Source organism: Stegodyphus dumicola, chromosome 9 (assembly GCF_044657685.1).
Source record: "Stegodyphus dumicola isolate Sdum_Otavi_A_Nest chromosome 9, ASM4465768v1".
NCBI classification, from domain to species: domain Eukaryota; kingdom Metazoa; phylum Arthropoda; class Arachnida; order Araneae; family Eresidae; genus Stegodyphus; species Stegodyphus dumicola.
In genome coordinates, this window is record NC_140776.1 from 172358239 (window position 1) to 172382089 (window position 23851).

Below are 23851 nucleotides of genomic sequence, written 5' to 3' on the forward strand. Positions count from 1 at the left end.
TTCTAAAGTTAAATTAGAGTTTAGTTTTATTTTTATACTTTTTTACGTTAGACCCCGAGTGGAGGGTCAGTGTAGTCCGAAGTACGGAAGTTATTGTATATAGAGAAAAATAAAGGGTTTTGTATACCCTTCGTCTGTATCCTGTCTACTTACCACAATTAGTGAACATAGCTTTAGTAAGCTCTCTGTTCTAGTCAGGTCATTGTATGTTTCCGAAGAAGGTTAGAAGAAACATTGAACCTGATAACACCCCTAAAAGCACCAGTTTCCTATTTAAAAAAGATTACCGAACTTAAAATGTTAGAAATTTGGCAACAGAGATGGAACAACTCCACCACAGGCCGCAGAACCTTTCGTTTCTTCCCCAAAGTTGGTCTGAATCTGGTCACTAGTAGTGCTCATCTTACACATTTCTTTACTGGACACGGACCATTTCCAAGCTATTTACGGCGCTTCAGATTAGCTACTTCAGACAGTTGTAGATGTGGAACACTAGGTGATCCGGATCACTTTGCTTTCGAATGCTCTCTCACGATACCATTTCATTTAAAAAAACCCTCTGAAGCACACTGGTTCGGGTGGTCAGACACCCTCAAGAGAAGTAAGCTCGCATTTAATCAGATTCATCGAGTAATGGACATTTGTGCTCGTGAATTCTGTTGAACAGAAGCGGTGTCAACAGCAGCTACAGCAGGCAATTCTATACCAACAACTTTCATAATTCTTACCTTACAAATTTGGTATCTTATTATATACGATAATATTCAACTACTGAAATTAGGACATTTTCAGAGACTAATGGCATGCCATTGTACCTATGTTACGTATATGCATGACAGCCATGTTTAGTGCAGTACATGAATAACTTTGCTGGAACATGTTACCTCCTAGATGCAGATTACCACAATCAATGTCTGTCTATTTGTACTTCAGTGTCGCTTCTATCCATTATTAATCTTTAAATTTTATTGTGTTTACTTAATTTTTGTATTGTATTCTGTGTATTTCAATTTACATATTGTCTTAGTGTATTGACCTGTTAAGCAGTAAGTGCGTTGTGTTATGTTTTCAAATTAAGTTTGCGGTATAATAGTAAATACATATATAGATCTCTCGGCTAGTACCATGAAATATTGTGTGCATATGTTTTGTAACAGTTTCTAGTATTGTGCAAAATGCAACAGTTTATAATAAATATTCGTGGCCGCAGAACCAACTTTCTGATAAGCACATTGTATATTGATTGTTATTTTGTAGTATTCGCCATTTTATTTCAGTGTATGTACAGTATTCCATTAAGTTTCTTGTATAATTTTTTCTATTAATGGGGAGTATAATAGTTTAGGGTCGTATAATGATAAGTAAGTGTGATGTATAATAGTAGTATTGAACCAGACTTTCTTGGTTGTAGAACTTTGTAAATATGTATTGAAATATTTTGCTGGATTTAATGTTTTGAAATGACTCGTATTCTAACTCTGCTACAATATATTATAATCCTAATTTCACTGTGACTGTTTCCAAAGGTTATTGTCTAGTGTTCTTTAGTTTTAGCGTTACAGTACAGCATCATGTACAGAATTGTCTACTTTTCTGATACGAGCAGTGTATATGTTGTGTTTTATTTGTAGTATCAGCTTTACTATGTCAGTGTGTACTTTTCTGATACGAGCAGTGTATATAGTGTGTTTTATTTGTAGTATCAGTTTTACTATGTTAGTGCGTTTTTCAGTATTATAGTAATATATTGCATAATATGTTGTAATGCGCTGTATTATAGTAAGTGTATAATAGTCAGTGGGATGTATAACTGCAGGCTTGAAATTCCAATGTTAGTCTTAAATTTTACTGTTTTTGTTTTACCTTTACCAGTTTTGTATCAATGCAGCTTTGTACTTCTAAGTATTTATTTATTTATTTATTTTTTTTTTTTTTTTTTTTTTGTAACCTATACTATCAGGAATGTCATATGTATTCAAGGTAGTCCTTTGTATTCCCTATCTAGATGTGACTCTGTACTCTTTCTTTTTTTCTTTTTTTCTTTTTTTTTTTTTAATTTAGACTTAATAAATGTCTGCAGGGCGGACATCATACTGCAAGGGCTTGTTCCCGGTCAGTAGTCCTCCTTAGCAGTGTAAAAGTAAAAAGTAAAAAAAGTTCACACCACAATTTTACATAGAGTATCGCATTTTACACCCATGTCCATAAATTAAGGATAATGCAAAATCAGGCAAAGGAAGAGTTAGAAGCAAAACAAATTTGACTTATTTTTAAAGCTTATTTATTTAACAAAAGGTAAAGAGCAAAAAAGATGCTATATGTTTGATATTATTAAAAAAATTAGCAATTTTTTCTCCCTGGAGCAAATTACAAAAAAATACCTATTTACAAAAAACCAATATTACATGGTTGGTATGATTGTTAATACATATTATGTCTCCCAGACGATGCAATACAGTCCGTACAACGCCTAGGCATGCTGAGTATCAAATTATCGGTCTGATCTTGGGGGATATTACACCACTCAAAAAGCAATGCTCTCTGAAGTTCCGGCAGACATGTAGGAAGACGTTGACGGGCTGCGCTTCATCGGCCAAGCATGTCCCACACGTGCTCTACTGGATTCAAGTCCGGAGAGAATGCTGGTCAGTCCATACGGGTGATATCCTCCGATTGAAGGCATTCGTTTACGATGTTTGTACGGTGAGGACGGGCATTGTGATCCATAAACACAAATTGTGCGCCCATGACGCCCCGAAACATGCAGGTCAGTTCTGGAACCCAGAACATTTCCACCCCAAACGAGCACTCCTGCAGCCCCATAACGGTGTCGTTCAATGATGTTTTCTTGGTGGTAACGGGTACCTGGAGCTCTCCATATGAACGTCCGGCGAGAATCGGACTGCAAGCTAAGCTTGTACTCATCGGAAAGCATCACACAAGCCCACTGTTGCGGTGTCCACAATGCATGCTCTCTACTCCAGGCTAACCGCAGGCGTCACTGAGTTGCAGTAAGTGGAACGCATCTGACAGGTCTACGAGTATATAGACCAATCTGCCCTAAACGTCTGTACACGGTCTGCCTTGAAACTGTCGTACCAGTGGCTGAAGAGAGCTGACAAGACAGGTCTGAGGATCTGCTCCGCCTGTTTCTTTTGGCAGTAACTGCCAAATACCGGTCCTCATTCGGCGTTGTAACTCTGGGGCGACCTGTGCTGTAACGTCTACTCACATTGCCATCATCTTGGAATCGTTGCCAAAGCCTGGAGATGACACTCTGGGCAAATCCAAGTTCGTCTGATACTTCCAGTTGGGTACGCCCACATTCCAGACGGCCGATAATTCTACCGTGTAAAAAATCATCCAAATGCGTCCTTTGTGTCATAACTATTCGGTTATTCCACTGAAATTCTTATAAAGCGCCTGCGAACAATTTTACTTTTTTGCCTGTATTCCTTATATATCACTCTCTTACACTCTCGTCATTGTGACGTACCATCGGTGTCATCTGGTTACTTCCTGAAATTTGCATATGATTCTTGGAGATGTGTGTAGTGATTTTACAGGTGATATATTTATTTTAGAGTTCGATTTCCGCGTGATTCCGAATTATCCTTAATTTATGGACATGAGTGTAAACAACGGGGCGTTTGTAGTAGACAAAGCACAGTGAAATTGAAAACAGCGCCTAGGCGGCAACAGAGCTGAAAGCTAATTGGGCATTCCATTCAATATGGCAGTCTGTTAAGACAAAGGTTGGTTTTGGTTTACGTTAGAAAGGTTTCAGTTCTCTTGAATTTTGTCATGAGCATTTGTCATAGGCCATGCAAAATGGAATGATCTAGAAATGACGCAATCCAGAGAAGTTATTACGATTTTTAGATTAGAGAGGGAGAATTAAAGGGCTACCGCTAGTTTTAAATCATAATTTTGATTTACACACGTATATATATTACATATACACACATACATATATATATATATATATATATATATATTACATATACACACATACATATATATATATATATATGTGTGTGTGTAAGAATAACGAAACGAACATAAAGCCGTCTATTTGTGCAAACCGAGATTCTTTCTTGCCACCTTAATAGTTTTGAAACATCAAAATGTAATATCCACGACACCGATACAATGAGATATGCAGGTTGCCAAGTTTATGAAAAATATCTTATTCCTATTTAAAATTTAATGCCCAAGAAAATGAACAATGGAGCCTGCACGTGTTAAATAACTGGTAAGGGCATTTCCAACGCATCAACGATGCTTGGTTGCTGAGGGCAACAAAAGTCTTGTCGTCAGCTGTCAGAATTGTCATCAGCTGTTGTCAGAATGATATTGCATTACATGAATACAGAATACCCTCTGAACCGCTCTTTTAAAGCCATGAATTGCGACCCTTATCATTTCTAAATATAATACAATTTCAACAGAACTTTACTCTTTTTTATTTTTTAGAAGGAAATTACCTGGGACAATATTGTACAATGGAATACTCAGACATTATCTCAGTCAAAAAACTGCTGGTCTGAATTAAGGAGGAAAAATTGCTCATCGGAAGCTTCAACCCAAGAAGAAAATTATCAAAATTTAATATCTTATTTGAAGAAGGTCACAAGTAGTGTGTCACATAATCATTATAAAATTTGTGTCGTATACCAGTGGTTTCAAACTCAGAGTTCATGCTGGTCAAAAGTACAATCTAAAAGCTGCTGACGGGCCATATTATTATTATTTCCTCCAGATGAAATCATTTTTTAACAAAACAAATGTTCTTACCTCAATTAAAACTTTTATTTACTAAATATTTACCAAAACATATATAAATTGTAATAATAATGAAGAATATGTTAAAAAATGCAACCTATATTTATTTTCTGGTTAAAATCTAAAGGTTTCTACCTGCAAGAATTTTTTTTTTTTTTTTTTTTTTTTTTTTTTTTTTTTTTTTTTACGTTTTGTATTTCAAACGTATTGATACCTAAATTTTCAGACAGACATTTATTTCACATACTTCTTATGTATTCAGTTAGCCCCTAAATAATTTACTTAATCAAAAAGTGAACAAACTACGAGAACTTTCTGAGTGGTGCCAAAATTTGAGAATAAATAATGACAGCCAATTATCTTTCTTCTATTTATTAAATTTTCCTTTGACACATATATCTGAAAGCAAATAATTAATAAATTTATTTTATTTTTTATTACAGCTTTAAGCTACAACATCTCACGGCTTTTCAGTTTCGATAAATTTGATAACCTTGGAGAAAAATTACTAGAAACTATCTTTACCACAAATTACTGATGCTCATAGATCAGTCTGATTCCTTTTTTTCTTTCCCTCCTTCCAGCATGCCTTCGTGGTATAATTGGAAGCATACCCGACGCGTATTCGAGAGATCCAGGTTCGATTTCAGGCGAGGGCATTGTTTATTTGTCACACGAGGATTAAAAAAAACTGATGACTCTACAGTGGCACCCGTACTAAAAAAGATGTTGGACGATAATTCTCTACGAGCAAGATTTGGCGATTGGGTCCTCTAATCCCCAATCGTCCTTTAAAAGGGGGAGTATATAAGGTATTTTTCCCTCCTTCCAGTATGCCTTCGTGGGGTATTTGAAAGCATACGCGACGGGTATTCGAGAGGTTCTGATTCGAATAAGAGAAAGGCATTGCCTATTTTTCACGTCTCCGCGCATCAACAAATTGGCAACTAAGAGTATTTATATTTTGACAAATAAGCATAAAGGTTAATAAAATTTCTGTCTTCCAATATTTGAATAAGATCTCAAAGAGCCATGGTCATCCAAAGAGTCAGAAATTTTAGCACATTATATTCGAAATACAATAAAGCCCATTATCGTTCTAAATACCAGGCGTCTGTCTTTTATTAATAAGGCAAACAATTCAATACCGTGATATTTCTATGTTATCTTTCATTAACATGCTTATCCAAATACTATTCAGTTATCATTTCAAATACTTTTACCTAAGCAAACCTATCTGGCACAGGGACCTCTGCACATTTTCTTAACCACTTAGTAGTTTCATTTATTTACCATATTGTGACCAAAAATAAACATATATTTTACAAACATATTATATACTTTTTTTTACTCAAATCGGTTACATTAATTAAAATCAGCAGTCAAAATTGTTTCAAGTATTGAATTTCTTAATTTAAGATAATTTTTAATTAACCCTTTGCGGCACAGAGTGTCCAGTCTGGACCTAACAATTTCCTTCTGTACGCGCAGAAAAATTGAATGAAAAAGGATTTATAGGTTACTCTGAACCTTCTTTACTTATAGTAAATGGCAGCTCAACACAAACCAGTTCATATATTTTAGCCATGTTTAGTTTTTAAGACCCTTATTTTTCAAAGAAATCTTCCAGATTTTTTTTAGGATATAAAAGGAATTGTTTGAAAAGAAATTTCTATGTTATTTTTTTGGCTGTACGCTAATCTTCTTATTCCATATTAGTTTTAAATTTTTACCTTGAAATCTTGCCTAAAATCAAACGGCGAACCCTAGGTGTGCCCAGAAGGGGCTCACCGATAATCTAGGTACTGAGAGTCTGTATTCTTTGTTTCTCCGTATTTCATCGGGCAGTTCATTGACAACAATGCTCGTTTCAGTACTCTTTTCGAAGCACTCTTTCGATTCAGTCAGTGTAGTGGGCACACCGACAGAATTAAAACGATAAGTGCTATCTTCAGAAAATTTTACTTGTGTACTCCTCTAGGCCTAATTAGACTGCCTACCTATTTTTTTTATATAAACTCCGACTTTAAAAGGTAGCGTGCCGGAGAGGGTTAAGGCGAAAATTAGGCATTTGCACTTAAAGTTTGCTTTTTTCTGATGAAAGTTTGAAACCGGAAAGAATACTTTACAAGAGATAAATGTTAGGGAAAGCACGTGTACTTTTTTATTACTTATATTTTTATTTCATTTCAAAATTAAGCTTTGGTATGATAAGAGGGCTGTTCACAAGATAAGAGGGCGCGGCGAGAGATAGCGTCAGTATATCCCCATGTTGGTGTCGGAATGTCTATTGAATCCTTACGCATCAGGTTGTAATCGTTGATGGCACGTATTGCCTTTGCTTTGTGAAGATTCACTGGCCTTGATGGCACGTATTGCTTTTGCATTGTGAAGGTTCACCTCTACTTTGTGAAGGCTGCTGTGCTCACTGTGAAGGTTTAAAATATGTGCCGCAATAGAAAATCCGCTCCAGTTATGAAGTGATCAGTGATTAGATTTTTGTTGGTAAAAAACCTTAGACCAATTGAAATTTATCGGGAGCTTTGTACGGTGTATGGAAACGAAGTAATGAGTGAAGGCAGAATGAGACAATGGTGCATCATTCTTAAAAATGGTGTCACAAATTTTCCCGAGGAAGCGGGAAGTGGCTGGCCGAGCACTGTTAAACCTTTTCAGCACGCTACCTTTTAAAGTTGGAATCTTGATTAAAAAGAGGTAGGCAGTCTAATTGGGTCTTGAGATGTACACAAGTAAAACTTTGTGAAGATAGCACTTATCGTTTTAACTCTGTGGGTGTGCCAAAAATGGCACAGTGTTTGGATAGAGCTTCGAAAAGAGTGCTGAAACGAGCCTTGTTGTCAATGAACTGACCGATGAGATGCGGAGAAACAAAGAATACAGACTCTCAGTTGTTCTAGATCATCGGTGTGCCCGTTCTGGACACACTTAGGGTTCGCCGTTTGATTTTACGCAAGGTTTCAAGGTAAAAATTTAAAACTAATATAGAATAAGGAGATTAGCATGCAGCCCAAAAACAACATAGAAATTTCTTTTCAAATAATTCCTTTTATACACTCAAAAAAATCTGGAAGATTTCTTTGAAAAATGAGGATCATAAAAAACTAAACATGGCTAAAATATATGGACTGGTTTGTGTTGAGCTGCCATCTACTATAAATAGAGAAGGTTCAGAGTAACCTATAGTAACCTATAAATCCTTTTTCATTCAATTTTTTTTATGCGTACAGAAGGCAAGTTTTAGGTGTGTCCAGACCGGACACACTGTGCCGCAAAGGATTAATGCTGAACTCGTAGAGAAAATCGATGAAGTGTTACACAAAATCCACCACTTCACAATTTCGGAGCTCTCAGAGGTTCTTCAAATTTTACAAACTTTGTTTTTTGGTGTTGTGACACAAGATCTAGGCTATCACCAGTGCCAGATGGGTACCGAAACTCTTCTCAGAAGACCACAAGAAGCAGCAACTTTGACATGTTTCGACGCGTAACACGGACAGTGAATCACGTCTCTATCGTGTCGTAATAGGAGACGAGACTTGGATAAAGTTCGTCCCTTTGGGAGACACTTGTGTGTGCCTGGCTTGAAACACAGAGCTTCGACGATGACGAGGAACTGCACGCAGGCGTCCAATGGACGGTTGAGATCTCAGGTGACAACATTCTATGACGATGGAATTCATAAGCTGGTGTACCATTATGATAAGTTTCTTAATTTATACGAAGATTATGTAGAAAAATAGCTGAAAAATGTGCCTTTCAACTGTAAGTAATAAAAAATGTTTACTTTCATTTGTTAGTCCAAAGGGATTTGAATCCCGAAGGACTATTAGTTTCGTTTTGGCATTTTGCGTCGGACTCATAAATGTCGGTTCACTTTTCAAACTGTTGCCACAAAATGTTAGAGTCCTGCATTATATTTGAAGAAATTAAATAATGAAATATCTGCATAAATGTATGTATATTTCTCACATTGTCATAAAATAACGGTACATAGAGTCATCAAATTTTGAATAACGTAATCCTCCAACGAATATGAGCATGTGGAAGACCCAATTTGAAATTTGAAATTTGTTTTATGATCGATTTCCTATTTTTTAAAACTTTGACGAATTTTTGATTAACAAACTCTAAGGATTTCAAAGCGAGCAATGGTAACGTTGTGCAGAAAAAACATTTTTATCTCCAGCGCGTGAGTCTCTGTATCGGAAATTCTAAAGATATGCTCGTTTTAAAACTATTTTGCGATATTGCTGTTGCACTGGATCTTATGGTTTAAGTGCGAGGAACATGATATTTAATAAAGAAAGGTAACACACAAAATGTTAAAAAACGCCCCTTTGGACGTAATTTAAAATCTGAAACATTTCAGATTTTGTTTTTTGTTTTCTCTTTTTTATTCTAAAACGTAAGTTACTTTCTAAATAGCCTACGTATATTTTAAAACATGGAGGTAAGAAGAGTCCAATGTCAGGATCGGGACAAAAATATTTGGTTTCTTTTTTAGCACGTTTTCGGTTTTTCGAGCAACACACAAAGCCTAAACAAAAAAAAAAGTAAAATCTATCCTTGAGCTGGTTTTGCACTCTAGTCTCTCTTACACTACTAGAGGCATTTATCAGAAACACTGCAAAGTGGAAAAGCGGGCAAATCAGCGAATTAGTATAAGAAAATAGATTGCCCGAGCGGTGTTCGGGTAAATCAGAGAAGTCCCCTTTGCGGCACCAGAATGCTGCTGTGGCAAATACTGTTAAGTGATTAAATTTAAATGTGCAGGTATTGAAGATATGGACAAAAATTTTGTTTTAATTGTACAGTAAAACTGATGCAGAGGCGTAATTAAAATCATCAGAACTCATTCTTTAAATTTCCTTTTTAAAACACAAAAGTGTGCTGAAGGTTACAGTATTTTGAAGGGAGAAAACTTACCATCTGAAGTTTAGTAAGATGCTTTTTCCACCACAAGTGTTTTTGGACTTCGGGACCTATTGCTGCTAGGCCATAATATGTGTACATAATAACATGTACAAAGCTGTTTATTACCCCAGGAACTACTTGGAATGCATCTGAAAAGAGAGAATATCATATGCGCTGTTACGTATCATAAAAATATTAATTAAGCAGAAATAATATATACAGTGGATGGACAAAAATATGGAAACACCTTGTGAAATGCATGTTTGAAACCAAAGATCGATTTGAATGAAATATGTAGGTGGCGCTGGCGTTTTTGACTACTGACGCCACCTATACAACTTCGTAAATGTACTAAACAGTTCAGTTGTTGTCGGAGCACTGTTATGCGAGGTTGTCATTGCATTATGTCAAAGTTAACAGACTTTGGGCAAATTCTTGGAGCACGTATGGTAGGTGCTTCCGTAAGCAAGGTAGCCAAGGTGTTTAGTGTTTCAAGAGGTACTGTATCGAAGATTTATTCCGCATATTTGAAAAGCGGAAAAACATCATCTGCTAAATCACAGCGCGGACGAAAGTGTGTCCTGAGTGATCGTGACAGACGATCATTAAGGGCAATTGTGACGAAAAATAAGAAGACCACAGCTGCAAAAGTTACTGCTGAAATGAATGTTGTGCTACCGAACCCTGTGAGTACCAAAACAATTAGAAGGGAGCTTCATAAACAGGGAATTGCTGGCTGTGCTGCAATTGAGAAGCAACTCATCAGTGATGCTAATGCCCGTAAAAGAAAAGGTGGTGTTTAATTCATACAGCCTGACTATAGAGCAGTGTAAGCGAGTAATATGGTCTGACGAGTCTTCTTTCACATTGTTTCCCAATTCTGGCCGAGTTTACGTCTGGAGAACGCCATCTCAAGCCTATAATACAGACTGCTTGTTGCCAAGAGGGAAACATGGCGGGGGTTCTGTTATGGTTTGGGCAGCCATATCGTGGTTCTCTGCTAGCCCCATGATAACTGTGTCAGGGCACATGACTGCCAAGATTTATGTGAACATTTTGGCCGATCAAGTTCATCTCATGGTACAAATTTTGTTCCCCGATGGTGATGGTGCCTTCCAAGACGACAAAGCCCCTGTTCACACAGCTCACATTGTCCAGGACTGGTTTTCTGAGCACGAGGATGAGTTGTCCCATCTTCCCTGGCCACCACAGTCACCAGACCTGAATATTATCGAACCTTTGTGGTCTACATTGGAACGGAAAGTGCGTTCTCGTTATCCTCCGCCAACATCGTTATCTGAACTTGCCACCGTTTTGCAGGAAGAATGGTATAATATTCCCTTGGCAAACATACAGGAACTGTATTTATCCATTCCGAGAAGACTGCAAGCTGTTTTGGATGCCAACGGGTTTCCTACAGCATATTAAGCAAAGAAACATGTTTTTTAAAGGTGTTTCCATATTTTTGTCCATCCCCTGTAGGTTTTACATTCTAATCCTGTTTTCATCGCTGCAATGTAAGAAAAAAAATTAAAAATGAAGAAGTAAATAATTGCTGTCTTGACCTATGAAGGAAATTAGAACAAAGTAAAATATAGAATATTTGTTTATGTTCTAACACTTATAATATTTGTAAACACAATGTGTTGTTAACAGTAAGTCGGACTAAAGTGATCAACAGAACAATTATTAAATGTGAAAACCTTTATTAAAATAAAATAAACGAAACAATAAAATTGCTTCCTTATATTACAATAATACTGTACATGACATACAGAAAAGAAACAGATCTCAGTTAACTTTACGCTTTGAAAATACGGACTGCTTGTCATCCTAGTCGGTAACGGGATTAAAAGGTTAAGTGTACAGATACTGTTGTTTATTACTACAATTCTAGTTCATTGCTGTACAAACTCAGATCTTTAGTTTTGTTGCGCAGATTCTTGTTTTGTTATTTTTTTGTAAGCAACTGTTATAATAATTACTCATTTGTGTTATGTAAAATTTGTACTGTATTAGAAGTTCTATAACTGCTGTAGCCTAGAAGTGATTTTTAAAGAAGAGGTTTTATAAAAGCTTACTAAGCAATACAGTGAAACGATTTTTAAATACGCGCAGCTTTTGAGCTGCAAGGAAAACTGTAGAATCAAGTGATCTCGTAAGATGTGATTACTATATTAAGTACGGATATGTTTAATTTTAGGCCAAGGAATGGACAAGTATGATTTTATTTTCAGACTTCGAACATGCATTTTTTAATCAGTTTTAGAAGTCCAAGAATTCAGTACTAAATGCTAAAATTTTTCTGTTATGCATCCTGATCGTCATATAAAATTAGTATATCCCTTCTCCGCAAAAAAGCCTACAAATATCATTCGTCAGTCTTGAAACTTTTTTTTTCCAATAGCAGATTGTGAACAATCACAAATGTAACCCAGTCCATTAATCTATACAAGGCCGGATGTGGTGGTCTCTTTATTATGGAAGCACCTAATAGGTGGACCACCATCGCCTTTCCTATCTTTCCTATGAAGGGACGGACAGTTACAACCATGCCTTCTTCGGGATTCGAACCAAGGTCAAAGAACGTCTATGTAAAGAAGAAAAGGCTCCATAGACGTAATATAAACCAGTTTGTCTTCTACGCCGCTATAAAGAAGAGGGAAAATTCGCCAAGGGATTTGGCGACAGAATCTGTTGGCCAGAATTCCGTGGTTCCCTCGTGATTCCCAAATTCGTGGTTTTCTTCGTGTGAAACATGGATGCGAACCAATTTCCCTCAGAAAATCCTCGATGAAGGCATCCCTCATTTTAGGCACGTAGCCATCATGGGCTATATTAAAAAAATCTAAAAACCTAATCTAACCATAAAAGCGTGTACCGCTGCCATCAGAGAAGCGGGTTGGCCCTAGATATGAAGCACCCATTGTAAGGATTAGAGCAGTAATACAGTCAGATGATATTATTGTCAACAATTCCAACAATAAGCTACATGAGAACAGGATGAGTGCCCCATGGAAGAATTCGTGTCTCAGTGATTTTAACTGTTGCAAATCCAAGGCTAACTTCCGTATCTCACATTCATAGTCACTTACCAACATCTCCTGGACAAGTAATCACAGAGTATCGATGCAAGAAAGTTGGAAAACGTTGAGCTTCTAAATTTCGAATGTATCGGTTTGAAGGGAGGTCTGCCCGACTTATGCTCACCCATATTGTGAGCATAAGTCTATCATATCTGACATTACCATTTTGGGTAGCCATTGTTTATGATATTAAGTCGTCTGTAGGGGCTTATGTAGCTCTAACTCTCAGAGATATGTCAGCATTTATTTTATGCAAACTATCACATTGCCATACAGTTTCGTCTGTATGGATTCGTCTTTCAATGGTATAATTCCTGTCCGCACACTCAAACACCTTCAGTAAGCATCTGCTAGTGTCACAATTCCGTATAGGCCTGTTAGATCTCAATTTCTTTCGCCGGCCTATAAAATAAGGAATATGGGAACATACCGATTATTACCTTGTAGAATTATTAGGTTGTTTTGAAACCGGAGACAGGAAAGATGTGAAATACCCTCGCTGGAAATCGAATCTGGATCCCTCGAATACGCGCAGAGTGCGCTACCGTTACACTACGAAAGCATGCTGGGAGGGGTGAGAAAATATCATATATACTCTCCCTTTTAAAGGACAACTGGGGATCGCCAAATCCTGGTGGTGACTAAGTAACGTGCACGACATTTGTTTTTAACTCTGGTGCCATTTGTAGAGACATTAGGGTTTTTTAATGCCGGAAACGTGAAAAATGAGAAATACTCTCGCCGGGGTCTGAAACTGGATCTTTCGAATACGCACCGAGTGTACTACCGTTACACCACGAAGGTATGCTTGAAGAAGGGAGAAAATACCTTACAGAGTGCATACTTGCTTCGGCAGTACATATACTAAAATTTCAACGATACAGAAAAGATTAGCAGGGCCCTCAAAAGTGCGAACATTATAAGCCAGCTGCAGAATATATGGCAGAAAATTCCGAAGGACGTTAACGTTTATATCAATGTATTATATAGCTAATATTTTCAGGAGAAATGGCTGCATAACATGCTAATATTTAATCATATTTAATGCTTCTAGAATAGTTTGTTCAATCAAGGAACAAACTGATATCCAACTCTAATCTCATCTTCATCTTTGACTCCTGTTCATGAAAAGCTTCATAATGTTTTAGCAATTATTTTCAGATCAATGTTTTTTTTTGGGGGGGTGCGAGAGAAAGGGAAGGAATTTCCTCATACTGGTTAGTAAATAAAATAGAAGGAGAATTTTCGTTAAGACCGGAACTTACTTCTTTCAGTTCTTAGAAAGATCCAGCCTATAATAGGTAAAGATGCATGATGAATGACATGTAGATTAGTAATCAGGTTATTCTTCTTTCTCAAAACAAAAAATACCTAAAGAAAAAAAGAAAAGAATTAAATATTAAATACATTTTTATGCAATATTATCTACTTCCGAAAGTATTAATAGGATTCGGTTTACGGTATCTACTCAGGATCGGCTGCCACTATGAAATTACTCACGGACTGAAGCCAAACAATTCAACCTTAAAAAGTTTTCAAATTTCTAAATAACAACTAATGTTAACATCAAAGATTATATAGTAAACTCAAAAACGTTCAGTTTTCTGATCGTTTGGCTTAATTTAAGAAATTACGATAAAATTCGATGATTACCTTTCAGTAGATGTATTCGAAACTTAAACTTTTGCAATGGCTCCATAGACATAAATGGCCATGAAAAAAGTGAATTCTATGATCAACTAAGTCATTCAAAATGTTTTTATCCTCAAAATCGACATTTTGCATCGAGTGAAAGTAGTTTGAGTCTCAAATTTAACCCGTTTTTGCAACTAATTTTCCATGTTGTGAAACAACATTTTCTCCCAAAATATCTTTACTCTATTATCTACTGTTCATTAAACGGAATTAAATTCCCCTCGGTAAGAAGAAAGAGGAAAAATTTAATTTTCATACATGTTTGTGAAAAAGAATTATTGTAACCCAAACTCTAGCAGTAATAAGCCATCTAACCTTATTAAATAAGTTTTCTAGAAGACTGCCTTATTTAATTTATTCTTGAAACTAGAGCTATTGATCTGTAACCAACTGTTCACAAAATACTTAGATGTGATATATTTTTTGAAAACCCTTGCGTAACCATCTGTTGAAGAATCGAAATGGCTACTGTGAAAACGTTAGCTTGTTAATTTCCTTCAGGTTTCGTCTGAGGTTTCTATCAAGCCAAAATGGTTTTAAGGAAAGCAAGGTAATTAAATAATTTTTTTATTACTTATACCCAGCGAAATTAAACTAAAAGTCAGACGTTCTAATTAGATCGAGGGCATGTTGACAGAGCTATTTAAACGGAAAACTACGACGAAGATATCTTAGAAGAAGGACGAAATGCTCTGAGGCCAATTCACAGAAATAATACATACTTATTGTTGAAGAAATATTTAACGACAGTAACTCTGTGTGGTTTGCTGTTCATTAAAGACTGCAGATTTATATATACGTACACGCACACATATATATATATTGTAATATCCTAGCTGAAACAGAGTTCCTTGGAAGCTACAACACTGAAGAACAAAATGGCGATTGTTAGCTGAGTTCTTGCAGTGTAAGTAACAAGTCCAAAGAAGGGTTAAATCACCTTTTTATTCAAACTCAAAATAAATGTACAGATGGCCTCTCTTGGGCATACAAGAAGCCCCCACTGCTCGGACTTATACTTTATAAAATATAAATTATAAAACTAAACTAATGCTAGAAAACATTTAATCAGACAGAGAGAAAGAAGTACAAGGGGCGACAAAACATCGTCATGGGCAAAACTGGTATCGCCCCACTGCACTAACCATCTATGGAAGTGTGCCCTGACCGGGCAACGGTAACACCATGCTCGGGAATTTGTTTACATTGCAGCATTCATAATACCGAGTTATATATTAATGGTGCACAATTTACATTGCAGAAAATATTGTCTAAGATATACAGGGGTTGGACAAAAATATGGAAACACCTTTAAAAAAAAAAACATGTTTCTGTGCTTAGTATGGTGAAGAAAACCCGTTGGCATCCAAAACAGCTTGCAGTATTCTCGGAACGGATAAATACAGTTCCCGTATGTTTGCCAAGGGAATATTATACCATTCTTCCTGCAAAACGGTGGCAAGTTCAGATAACGATGTTGGCGGTGGATAACGAAAACGCACTTTCCGCTCCAATGTAGACCACAAAGGTTCGATAATATTCAGGTCTGGTGAATGTGGTGGCCAGGGGAGATGGGACAACTCATCCTCGTGCTCAGAAAACCAGTCCTGGACAATGTGAGCTGTGTGAACAGGGGCTTTGTCGTCTTGGAAGACACCATCACCATCGGGGAACAAAGTTTGTACCATGGGATGAACTTGATCGGCCAAAATGTTCACATAAGTCTTGGCAGTCATGTGCTCTGACACAGTTATCATGGGGCTAGCAGAGAACCACGATATGGCTGCCCAAACCATAACAGAACCCCCGCCATGTTTCACTCTTGGCAACAAGCAGTCTGTATTATAGGCTTGAGATGGCGTTCTCCAGACGTAAACTCGGCCAGAAGTTCGAAACAATGTGAAAGAAGACTCGTCAGACCCTATTACTCGCTTCCACTGCTCTATAGTCCAGGCTTTATGACTTAAACACAACCTTTTCCTGTTACGGGCATTAGCATCACTGATGAGTGGCTTCTCAATTGCCAGCACGGCCAGCAATTCCCCGTTTATGAAGCTCCCTTCTAATTGTTTTGGTACTCACAGGGTTCGGTAACACAACATTCATTTCAGCAGTAACTTTTGCAGCTGTGGTCTTCTTATTTTTCGTCACAATTGCCCTTAATGATCGTCTGTCACGATCACTCGGGACACATTTTCGTCCGCGCTGTGATTTAGCAGATGATGTTTTTCCGCTTTTCAAATATGCGGAATAAATCTTCGATACAGTACCTCTTGAAACACTAAACACCTCGGCTACCTTGCTTACGGAAGCACCTACCATACGTGCTCCAACAATTTGCCCACGTTCGAAGTTTGTTAACTCTGACATAATGCAATGGCAACCTCACATAACAGTACTCCGACAACAACTGAACTGTTTAGCACATTTACGAAGTTGTGTAGGTGGCGTCAGTAGTCAAAAACGCCAGCGCCACCTACATATTTCATTAAAATCAATCTTTCTTTTCAAACATACATTTCACAAGGTGTTTCCATATTTTTGTCCATCCACTGTACTTTACAGGGGGTACTTTGCAGTTGGATGGATAAATACAATAATTACAATGGATAATTACAATAAGTTATTTACAGATGTATATACATATATTTTTTGGGTTTCGTTTTGGAGCTTTGTTGTCGGGGGGCTGGAGCGTTTATGGTACGTGGTTCGTTGTTTGTTTGGTTTTTTTGTTACATAGTTCACCGTTTATAAGTTCATTCATAGTGCAGTTCATAGTTCAGCATACAGTTTATGAATTCATTTCATGATACATAGTGTTGAGTACGTAGTACTCGTGTATCTGTCACACATTGCACAGTATGAAGTAGTTCATAGTTCGTAGTTTGAGTAGTATGATAAAAGTCACTGTTGTCTCAATAGATGGAGATATTTAAGTGTGTTTTCTAAAGGCACTTTTGTACAATATGAGAGTGAGAGTGGATATTCTTATTGTTGCGTTTTATGAACTTAGTGGATTATTTTGGGTTGTAAGCTATGGATGACACAGGTCCAGTCCTTGGAGGTACATTTAATCAGCCGAAGCTGCGCAGAATCAATTCGCGTAGTTGTCCCTTCTTTAAGAATCACCGGAGCATGCTAGCAGGCACGTACGACCGTAAAATAGATCCGTGTGACCGTAAACTAATACCAGCAACGTTGCCGAATGGCAGAACACGCTGTTCTCCTAAAGTAACACATATCTCAGCTTAAACACTCGTTTCTACCTTATTTGCATAAATCGCAATTCTGAAAACTTATTCTAGCAAGGAAACGTAGATATGAAACTAGCGGATAAAGGAAAGGCTTGTTCAAATATTAAAAATGCTATTAGAAAAATAAAGTAAAATCCTACAATATAAAACACATAAAATTATCTAGAGATACACACATTATTATATACACACGCATAATATTATCTAGAGATACAGAACATTCAAATCCTATGATATTTATTTTTCCAGTTTCGTATAGTTTGACACCCTTTCTGGATAAACTATTTTAGGTCAAACAGCTGTGGACCACATAAAACATTAATTATCATTATTTTTTTAATTTATGGTTGCTTTTCAGTTCTTAATTATATCTAGTAAATCAATATAAGATGATCAATAAAGGGGATTGTTTTTGTTAATTCGTAGTGTTTGATTTCTGCAAGTGGTTATCCCGATCCTTTTAATTTAAATTCATCTGATTCATTAATAATTGTATCAATGGCATAATCACAAAAACATCAAAATCACTTGACCTCAACGTTGCTTTATTTGGCGTTTTAAAGGAATGCTCTTTAAATTCATTCCCATTTATATCTATACAAAAAAGTTGTAAATTTATGTTTACTTCTTTACCTTTTACTCTACCAGAAATGTTTTCAATACTCATGAGGAATCATCATGTTGCATTTATTTCTAATTCTCCATGTTTCTAGTTTCGATACGATAGTGGTTTCAACTGACTCAATTTCTTCATCACTTTGCATGATATCTCAACGTATCAAACTTCGCTGATGCTAGCTTTCATGTGATTTTTCATAATATTTATCACACTGAACACATTTAATTTGCGCTTCTGTAGCTCTCTTTCGTTTCGAAAGTAAAATTTTTCATTAAAAGGAAATATTTCATTTAACTCTGTTCTTTGAATTTGATCAATTATTAATTAAACAAATTACCATTTTTAAGCCTTAAATAATTATCGATATTATGTGGTTTACGAAAATCATGAAACGACAAGGCAAAACAAGACTAAATCTTGATTAGGCATTTGTGATATTTGTCTCTCTAAAAATAGTCCATTTTGTAGCTCAAATCTCTTGTCAAAAGAAAAAGAATAAATTTTAAAAGATGTACATTATTAATTCTGAAATAGGATATTCTTGCGTGAAAGAACTCCAGAGGAAAACTAAAAATGCCTCAAAAAAAATTAAAACCTTTTTTACATCATTAAGTTTTTTATACAAAATTAGAAATTTTGGAAGAAGAAGAATATATGTTTTTCTAGCACTAGCAATTAATAACAAGCGGATTTATTAGTTTTCAATAAACATAATAGATGAACAAATTGTATGATGAACAAAATATCAACCATAAATGATATTTTTACTAAATGCCCGTGGGCTAATCCCATAAACAAAAAAATAGGAAAAGAAATCACAAAGGCGTTTATAAAGATTTTGAAACAATAAATTCATATGAGAATTCAGACGAAGAAAGGTACAGAGTTTATCAATAAAATTACTCAACACTTGTCTAATGATATTCATTAATTTATTAAAGCAAATACAGAAATCAAATTTGTTATAGTTGAGACATAATAAGACTTTGAATGAGAAAATTAGAAAATATGTGAATGCAAATGTACGAAGATGTAATAATATACTGTAGAAGCATTTACTGGAAATGATGAAGATGTAGTTTTTAAGAATTTATATAACCCTCTAAAAATTAAAAAACCTAAATTCAAAATAAGTAATACCGTTCGAATATATCTAAATTTAATTTTGCTTTTACTAGGGGTTATAACCCTACATTTACAAAAGAGATTTTAATTATTTGTTAAGTTTTAAATAATGATGTTCCTACTTATAAAAGAACTTAAAAAATGAAGAAATCGAAGGAAATTTCCATAAAAAAAATGGCTAACAATGATAAAAAAAAATGAAATTCATTAAACTGTAAAAATAATAAAAAGAAAAGGAAATAAAGTTTTGGCTAAATATTTAGGATATACGAAAAGTTTTTAATTCTTGGATAGCCAAAAAAAAAATCTTTTAGAGTTCTGAATTTTCTTTAAAAAATGTATTCCTTCTTTTAAAAGATATTTTGCTGAACAATCAAAAATAATCAAAAATTTGAATGTCGAAAACGCACGCGGCAGTTCGGCTTTGGACACGGACATTCAACTACTCCGCAAATTTTAAACGTCATTGAAACAATAGGAGAAGCCTTTATTAATAAATCATGCATAGCAGCCTGCTATTTAGATACAGAAAAAGCTTTTGATAGGACCTCGCATACCGGTTTAATCTACAAAATGATTTCATTAAAAATTCCTCAAGGAATTATCAGATTAATCAGTTCATATATAAAAAATCGAACTTTTCAGGTAAGATTAGGACAGGAATTATTAAAAATATATCTCAAAGCTGGAGTCGCTCAAGGATCGGTACTTGCACCGACGTTTTTAATTTATATATAAACGATCTTCCAGAACCACATTTGTGTTAAAACAGCCAAATATGCTGACGATTATTACGTCACGTTCAAGCAAATCACAACATGCCATAGAAAATTTACATTTTGGAATCAACTACATAAATCTCTGGTGTAAATTACGGAAATTCAAAATAAACACCAGCAAGAGCAAATTCAGAAGTCAAACAACAAAAATCAGCGTTATATTTTCAAAATTTTCACAGGACTAGTTTCGACGGTTTTACCAAACCACCATCCTCAGCTGCAAAACCGCAAATGAACAAGATAGGAAATAATGATTAGATAAGATAAGGAAGCTTGGACAAGAATAAGCAAGTGGCGCCATCTGTTGATGAAACAGGAACTAAAACATAATTTCTTCAAAGGCCGAAGGCAAAGATGGATTGGAATTAAGATCGTAAACTAGAACAGAAAGAATTTTTTGAATGTGAAATGCCTCTAGAAAATCCAGTTCTCCAATGGAAGATGTTTTTTGAATAATTTTGGCAGCAGAAAAATTGAAAGTGTGATTTTCGGACCAACAATGTTGAGCAACAGAAGACTTCTGTGTCTCCTTTTTTCTAACATATGCTTCATGTTCCTTGACGCGAAATTTTAAGGCTCTCTTAGTTTGGCCAATGTAAATTAAACCGCACTGGCAAAGAATCCTATAAATACCCCAGGAATTCATATCCGGAATGGGGGTCCTTGAGTATGGAACTCGGAATTTTATTGATGGGAGAATAAACAACCCGAAAGTTAAGTTTCTGAAAAATATGTGCAACTTTATAGCTAATTGATGGAAAGAAGGGAATGACAACAGAATTTTTATAATGTCCTAAGACAAGAGTGTGCCTTTTAGTGTGTTGAGATGAGAATTTTTCAACTGCTCGACCAATAATGTTGGTCAATAGCTATTGCTAAAATAGTCCCTGTCAATAGCTATTGCTTTTAAATAATTTAGTTCTTCATCAAGGGATAGTTTGGAGGAGCAATGTAATATCTTGTTATTTAATAAATAAATATAATTATTGTTGAAGTGGCAACGCTATATTTATATAAAACCGTTACTCAGCAACGAGAGATATTGTTTTAAAAAGATTTTGTATTCTGAAGATTTTGCCAGCTAGGAGGAGTATTAAAATTTTGCCACTTAAGAATTGTATAAAATTTGTCTATCACCGAGAACTAGAAATAAAATTTATGTTCTACTAAGAAGATTGTCTGTTTGTAAATTACTGCAAAATACATTACAGCAAACTTGAGAGAGAGAGAGAACGGAGGACGTGGGCACTATCCCTTTATCAAACGGTTAATTAGTATAGCACCACGTCCACCACTATCTATAGCACCCCTTCAAAATACATAATGCCACCTGAAAGGTATTCAACGTGCACGACAAGACATACAATATAATATGTTACAGAGTCACAGATTAATATTCAAGATACATTGCTGGTACATTACTGATACTAACATGACAGATGCTGAACTGATAAAAGGCTGACATAATACTAATATTAACACTGATTAATACTGCTACAGTACTGATACATTGATATAACACTGAATATTATTACTGATTAAATGGGAATGATTTTGCATAAGTCGGTCAATAAATCCACGAAATAATACGTTACAGAGACTCAAAATATCACAAATGAATGTTCTACTGTTACATTTCTTGTACTATTGTACTATCTATAGCGCCCCTTCAAAATACATAATGCCACCTGAAAGGTAATCAACGTGCACGACAAGACATACAATATAACATGTTACAGAGTTACAGATTAATATTCAAGATACATTACTGGTATATTACTGATGCAAATATAACAGATGCAGAACTGATTAAAGGCTGATATAATACAGGTACTGATATTAACACTGATTAATACTGCTACATTACTGATACATTGATATAAAACTGAATATTAATACTGATGAAATGGGAATGATTTTGCACAAGTCAGTAAATAAATCCACGAAACTATACGTTACAGAGACCCCCCCAAAAAAAAAACGAGAATTAAAATATCATACATCAATATTCTACTGTTACATTACTTGTACATTACTGATGAAATATAACTGATACACTACTGATACAAGGCTGATATATTAGTGATACAATACTTTACTCATTGTAAGACTGTTTTTATTGCTCATGCGATATATGCATGAGCAAATATGCATATACAATACTTTACTAGTATTAATACTCATACAATACTTAACTGATATTAATACTCATACAATACGTTACTGATATTGATACTCATACAACACTTTTATTGGTATTAATACTCATTCAATACTGACTAATAGTGATTAATTGTAAATGGGAAATACTGATACTGATACAATACTTTACTCAATTACGACTGTTACATTACTGATACAAATGTGGATATACAATATTTAACTGTTACAATACTGATACAATACTTTACAGCCGAAAACATCGCGGCAAAAACATCGCGGACGAAAACGTCGCGGAGAAAACAACGCAAGGCGAAAACATCGTGCTACAAAGCATCGTGGGAGAAAATATCGCAGTTCTAAAACATCGTGGTACAAAACATCGTCGTCGAAAATAAAGCGGTTCAAAAACTTCGCAGTTTAAAAACATCGCCGTCGAAAATATCGTGGTAAAAAGTAAAGTATCTATAAATCATCGCATGACGATAACATCGCAGACATGCTTTTTTCAGGCTTAAATAACTGTAAATGGATATTCCCATAATGATTTGTGAGCGCAAGTGATGTAAGGAAGGATAATTTTTACTTTCACATTTTTTTATTAACTAATAAATTTTTGCTGAAACAATAAGAAGGAAACTTAAGCATAGAAAATTAAATGCAATTTAATATATTATTCTTTTTATGAAAAATTACATCTTTATAAAAAATTATTTATTAATGGTCTTTGTTAGTTAACTATGTCGATTTAAAATTCTATTAAGTGCTATAAGTTGCATTAATTTTCTATGCTTAAGTTTTCTTCTTATTTTCTCAGTAAAAATTTAATATTTAATAAAAAATATGAAAGTAAAAATTATCCATCTTTACATCTTGCGCTCACAAATCCTTATGGGAATATCCAATTACAGTTATTAAAGCCTGAAAAAAGCATGTCTGCGATGTTATCGTCATGCGATGATTTGTAGATACTTTATTTTTCACCACGATATTTTCGACGACGATGTTTTTAAACTGCGAAGTTTTTGAACCGCTTTATTTTCGACGACGATATTTTGTACCACGATGTTTTAGAACTGCGATGTTTTCTCCTTGCGATGTGTTCTCCCACGATGTTTTGTAGCACAACGTTTTCGCCTTGCGTTGTTTTCTCCGCGACGTTTTCGTCCGCGATGTTATCGGCGGACACCATACTTTACTGGTATTAATACTGACACAATACTGATTAGTACCGATACTATACTTTCATATTGTTGATACAAATTTGCATATAATCCATACGGAGCATACGTTTATGGCAGCAGGAGAATTTACGCTGTCTGACATAAGTCCATGCCCAGCGCAGACAGTTTGTCCATTAAATTGACAACCTTTGTAATCAGATATCTCTGCTTTATGATAAATTTGCAGAAG

At 35.3% G+C, this 23851-nt stretch overlaps 1 protein-coding gene across 3 annotated transcripts in view; it reads right to left on the minus strand.

Moving 5' to 3' along the window:
- Positions 1-23851, minus strand: part of LOC118186805 (very long chain fatty acid elongase 7-like) — a 121139-nt gene that overhangs the window by 12947 nt on the left and 84341 nt on the right. For all 3 annotated transcript variants that reach the window (XM_085824351.1, XM_085824350.1, XM_085824352.1), the window contains 2 exons: positions 14072-14177; positions 9733-9869 (listed from right to left, as the gene is read on the minus strand). In XM_085824351.1, coding sequence (XP_085680477.1) covers positions 9733-9869; positions 14072-14177 — 243 coding nt within the window. The remainder of the gene's footprint in view (positions 1-9732; positions 9870-14071; positions 14178-23851) is intronic.